At 35.9% G+C, this 6000-nt stretch overlaps 1 protein-coding gene across 1 annotated transcript; it reads right to left on the bottom strand.

Moving 5' to 3' along the window:
* Nucleotides 1–857: 857 nt before the first annotated feature.
* On the bottom strand, nt 858–3307 carry LOC131438094 (zinc finger protein 239-like). The gene is made up of 3 exons (XM_058607897.1): nt 3192–3307; nt 2393–2528; nt 858–2335 (listed from the first exon to the last, which is right to left on the bottom strand). Exon 3 carries the CDS (start codon nt 2290–2292, stop codon nt 1144–1146), a length of 1149 nt encoding a protein of 382 aa, XP_058463880.1. The 5' UTR covers nt 2293–2335; nt 2393–2528; nt 3192–3307; the 3' UTR covers nt 858–1143.
* Nucleotides 3308–6000: the final 2693 nt, after the last annotated feature.

Here is a 6000-nt window from a genome sequence, read left to right as displayed (position 1 = left end):
AGTCGAACGAATTGGTGAAAGCTTACCGATCAAATTTTGCTCTTGGGCTAAACAAAGTTCCATTTTCGTAATTCAATTTATCTACATTTACTATTACCCGGGTTGGCGGTTCAATGCATAGGACGCTGGTCTTACAAGCCAGTTGTCATATGCTCTCGAGCCCCGACCTGGAAGGATTCTTAGTGTCAATAGAATCGTAGTACTAGCCATGCAACGATTCTGTATGCTATGAATAGGCTGCGAAGTCTGTTGAAACAGAAAGGCCAAGTTCCACAAAAGGAATGTAATGCCAAGACTTTGCTTTTTTACATTTACTCAATCTGCCGGAGTGCTTGATAAATAGTTTAAGTAAATTGCTGACCATTACTTCTTTTCTAATAAAAAGTCTACGTAGACTTTGAACGGGAATTTACGATTTTAAATAAATTCCTTATTTGTGCCGTCTTTGTCGCCAAGAATAGTCACAAAACTGTAGAATTTCGTAGTACCAGATGCTGTTTTGGTGTTGTATGTACTGTGCTGTTCAGTTAAACCAACATTCCCAGTTTTGTATCCATCTCCAAAAATCATAATCCTTCACCATGTTTTTGAACTTTCTTCTTTTCAGCCGTTTCGAAATTTGGAAACAAAATTATTTGCTGCTGACATAGGTCCGCTGATATCATTGTCATTATATAGCATAATATCTGTGTCTCGGGTGTATACAAATCTTCGGCAGTGTCAAGATTTTACTATCTTGAATGTTTTAGCAATACGACAATAATGTGAGCTCTGCGCTATGAATGAAGAGAAAAACTTAATTGAAAAACGCAGTTAAAGTTGAAATATGTTAACTTTATTGAATTTTTCGAATTGCTTTTAAATTAATTTGGAATTTCAAGTTATCATCCAAAATATATGCTGTTAGAAAATAGTATAAAAATACGCCATATTCACATATTCTTGCATACTAATATAATATTCTATATCTATAAACAGATCTTGAATTCATATTATTATCTGCCCTTTGGACGATTTCCTTCGGAAATAGAAAATGTACCTCGTCTCCAACGATCATGAAGACGTCGATACCATCCCCTGGAGTGAAACCACTTATTTTGCTCGTCGAAGCGAATCCGCGGATGTTGCACTTTGAATGCTGTCTTATTTTTCTTCTTTCACGTTTGATTCCGATATACTTTCTCTTGGATGAGAATTATTATGATGTCTTCTAAGACTAAAACTATCACGATATCTTTTACCACAAAATGCACAGGCAAACGGTTTATCATTTGGTTTGTGGACATACATATGCTTCTTGCGGGTGGAGTTATCACGGAATCCTTTTCCACAAACTTGGCAGACAAACGGTTTTTCATCGGTGTGAATATACATATGGCTTGTATGAGCAAATTTGTCGCTTGACTCTTTCCCGCAAATTTCACAGGCGAAAGGCGTTTTCTTGGTGTGAACAAACATATGTCTTTTGTGAGTGGAACTATCAGAAAATGCTTTGCCACAAATTGGGCACACGTGAGGTTTCTTGCCGGTGTGAGTGTGCAAGTGTTGGGTACGCGCGGAGCTATCCCGAAATCCTTTTCCACATAATTGGCAGACGTAAGGTCTTTTGTTTGTGTGAATATTCATGTGCTTAGTGTGAGCCGAACTATCACGAGATTCCTTCCCACAGACCGAACAGATGAACGGTTTTTCGTCGGTATGAATGAGCATGTGTTTTTTAAGGACGGATTTATCGCAGAGTTGTTTTCCACAAACTAGACACATGGAATCTTGATCCTTGGTATGAGCATTCGCATGTTTATTGCGGGCGTAGATTTTTCGAAATTCTTTCCCACAAACTTGGCATAAAAAAGGTTTCTCGTCAGAATGGATATACATATGATTTTGAATGACAGTACTGTTGCGAAATCCTTTTCCACAAATTTGGCAAATGAACGGTTTCTCGCCTGTGTGTAGGTCCATGTGCCGGAGGAGGCTTCCTTTTCTAACGAATTCTTTTCCGCATATTTCACACTTATTACATTTCAAAGCTTTGTCGCTTGAATTAGTTAGAGCATCAGACCCTACATCGTTAGGTGAAGAGAGTTCTATTTCAGATACATCACGATCATAATTGTATGATTTGATGGTGAGACAATTCTGCGATATGAAGCTTAAATTTGAGTCCAATTTAATATGGCATGCTTTACATTTATAATATCTAGCATCAATATCTTCCGTTTTTTTCTGGGTTTCGTGTTCATATTCTTCGACCTGCTTTGGCTTGCTCTCGTTGTTAGATAGTTGAATCATTTTCTCCTTATTGTAGCTGGAGCATTAAACCATCACATGTTATCTGCAAACGCGATTAGAAATCAAACATAAAGTGACACGATATACTAATTCATCTTACTTGAATTATCCGTTTGAAAAAGTAATAGCTTGTTAGTGCTTATTAGACAGTTCGACATTTGATTGACAATTGATTGGCTGACGGAACATTCGTCTGTCGATTTATTCCGAACAATTGAATTTAAGGTTACTTCAATCTGTATATTTCAATAAATGAAATCAGATTGAGCAACAATACAAGTACGATAACAATAAAACTAAAAAATCAAAAAATGCTAAACAAAACTGCACTTAGCGGAACTAAGCAATCTTGAAATCTTTACACCAGTATTATTGTATAATTTATCGTCACGTCTTCGACTCATTAGTGCTTTATCAGTTCATATAACACCTAACAGCACATAACAGCTGAGCAAGCATGAAATTCTTCTCTACTGTGACATAATTTTTTTACTTGCACCAACTGATTTTATTGATCATAACTCAATCCAAAACATGTGTCTTTCCAGTAGTGTTGAATGTTACTACCAATCCTTCTGAATCACATTAACAGTTCAATATGAACTGTTAACACACGATGCGTCAAAGACGAATCGTAAGCACAAATTTCTTGTTATTTTTACCCCCAAAATAAATCAATATTTATTGTACTACGGAATTGTAAACTCGAGTAAGAAATCCTACAAATATTTCGAAATTGTTCAATTTTGGATCCATACGTTGTGATTTATAGGACGTCGTACCAAAATTGCTCTATTCGATGACTAATTTTGTTGCCTTGCAGTATATTAAGAACAGCACTCCTTGCTTCACTTAAAAGAAACTAGAAATGTTTATTTATTTAATAAATAAATTAACACCTATTTTGAATGTGTGAATTTTTAGTGTGGCGAGAAGGACTGAATCATGGTTTTAGCCAAAAACAGCAAAAAAAGATTTTAGTCTAACGTAAATATAAACAAAAATACCAGCATCTGTCAAAATAATGTACACGCTTATTTATAGCTGCTCAGTTTTACAAAATCTGGATAACCCTACGCAGGGTTGTCCTTGTGAACCAGATGCATGCACTGGAAAAAGCAACCACTGGAAAATGCGACCCTATTTTTAGTTACATACCGTGAAGATACTGAAACCGTTATTTTCTTCGATTCAATCCATTCAAATCCATAGTATCAGTAGAGTTACTGGTGCGTGTAATGATCGCTTTTTAAAATATTTTGCGGGGTATAGTCCCAAGATTTTCGTTTTCATGCGGATGATAAATTCCTAATATTTCCACCGGTTTAGGTAGAGAAAATGCTCGTATTTATTGGTATTAGGTAGAGAAAATACTATTATTATTGTTATAGGTCATTCATTCATTCATTTGTTCAAAAAATCAATAGCCCGTTTTCAGGATAACGGTGATTTAGTTTTTTTTATAAAATTAGTTACAAAATTACCAATGAAAAATTCTATTTGCATAAGTTTTTCTATTAGCTCAAATTTGTCAAGATTTTTCGTACACACACAAAGCAAAGTCTTGGCATTATATTCCTTTTGTCGAATTTGGCCTTTCTGTTTCAACAGACTTCGCAGCCGATTCTTAGTGTACAGAATCATTGCATGGCTAGTACTATGAATCCTACGGACACGACATACGACAACTGGCTTGTAAGACCAGCGTCCTATGCATTGAACCGCCAACCCGGCACACAAACACACACACGCATATATGTGTGTTCATTGCATCCCGCATAGATGTGGCAGGCAGCGGGCAGAATATAACATACGCCTCAATTCAGACAACCGTATCCACCAGGATTCTGCCTCGTCAATTCTGAGAGAGACATGGCTGCCAAACGTTTGCCATACTGCTGACAGCCAAAGTGACCGGAACCGTGAAAATATTCGTTGTTCCTATTTTTTGTTGATATTTTTTTTTGTTCGGGAAATTCATTTCGGATCGAAAAAATGGTTTTATTTTAGTCTTAATGCTTTATTTATTTATTAGTTGCAATCTGGCAAATATATTATATAGCAACTCACCTACGAAAAAAACGAAAGCAGTCACGCGACGGGTGATGTTTTGTGCCATCTTGGCATTGACAGTCGTTATTGAATCGCTTCTGGTAGCCATTTGGGGACTAAGACTGCCAAACTATCAAAACATCGTGCGGGATGTTTATTGACAGCGTTGCCAATATTCCCGATTTATCTACAGTATACCAGTTTTTTCTCATTTATCTACAACATACCAGTTATTCTCAATCTAAGTGATCTAAGAATTTAGAAAAAATACTTTTTTTTCCACGTCGTTTCCAGAGCTGTGCAAATTCACTTTCAAAAGACGCGCGTCCAGTGAAAGAAACCATACACACAAAAAAAATGTGAACTTAACAGGTGATCTAATGCCACATACGATTCAATTCGTGTATACCTACCTTATCAAATAACGAAAAATTACAATAGTAATGACTTCATATTTGATTAGAATTAATTTTACTGGTTCCGACTGTAGTGCTGTAGACGCCAAACAAAAACTAATCGTACGATATGCGTCAAAATTTGACAGAATGTGTATAAAAGTGTTGCCAACGTTGAGAGAATAAAAGTTTACCGATTGGACAAGCGCGGTAATTTTAAAATGAAAATTCCGGTTCTTTTTTGATCATAAGGTAGAACTAGAACACTACTGAATATGCCCTTAAGTGCATCTATAAAGACGTAAATTTACTTGATTTTTTTCTGTGTGTGTGTGTGGTTACTATTCTGTTTTGTTTCCTAATAGCCCACACAGTAAAATATTATGAAATTTACAGTTGACGCAAATCCACATATAACTCATTTCATAAGGATGTAATTCGTAAAATGAGTGATTTTTGCAAGAATGATTTGAATTTGTGTCAAACACACTCCGTTTTTCATGCAGGCGTGTAATTTTACATGTTTCAGCACTCAAAAGTATGTCTTAATGTTTTAAATATGTGTTAGATCTACCGTAAAACGAGTCATTTTTGACGCTCGCATATGTGGGGCTCAGAAGATGTAAATTTACACGATTTTTTCTAGGTGTGCAATTAACATTGGAACAGCAATCATTTGAATGATGGTCATTTAGGGGTTAGCCTATTTTTGAGCTCATCGTTTTTAATTTCCCTTATCTTGCATCTTCGAATCGTCAGTGTATAACAGTTGATGTTTAACTGTTATGTCACGTGTTCAGTAGTTTATGTTGAAATACTATATGGTATATAATTCAACCAATATCTGAATTGGCCAGTATAACTAAAAAACAATATTGTTTCGTTGGTCAATTAGGGCAATGACTTTTTTACAGTACATAATTTCACTTTAAAGCCTCAATAATAACCTAAAATATTGAAATAGGCACCAATTTAATCAAACCGTCCGTTTTTGAGTTATATGTTTTTGAAGATTTCGAAATTATTTTTAGCTTACAGGGTCCGGCACTCGAAGTGTAATTAACTTCAGACCGCTCGCGCAGCTGACGCACGGGTATCAGCTCTCTAGAAATTTGCTAAATGACAGTTCGGAGTTGTATTGTTTACAAGCGCAAGAAAGCATTTTGCCAAAAGTGAACGCGAAAAAAAAATTTTGACTTGAGAGAGCGAAGGAGTTGCTTCGTTTGGCCGAAAGCGGTTAATTTCCGAACATTGTATTTTC

Source organism: Malaya genurostris, chromosome 3 (genome assembly GCF_030247185.1).
Source record: "Malaya genurostris strain Urasoe2022 chromosome 3, Malgen_1.1, whole genome shotgun sequence".
Classification (NCBI taxonomy): Eukaryota; Metazoa; Arthropoda; class Insecta; order Diptera; family Culicidae; genus Malaya; species Malaya genurostris.
Note: the sequence above shows the minus strand (reverse complement) of the source record. Positions and strands in the feature narration are given on the sequence as shown.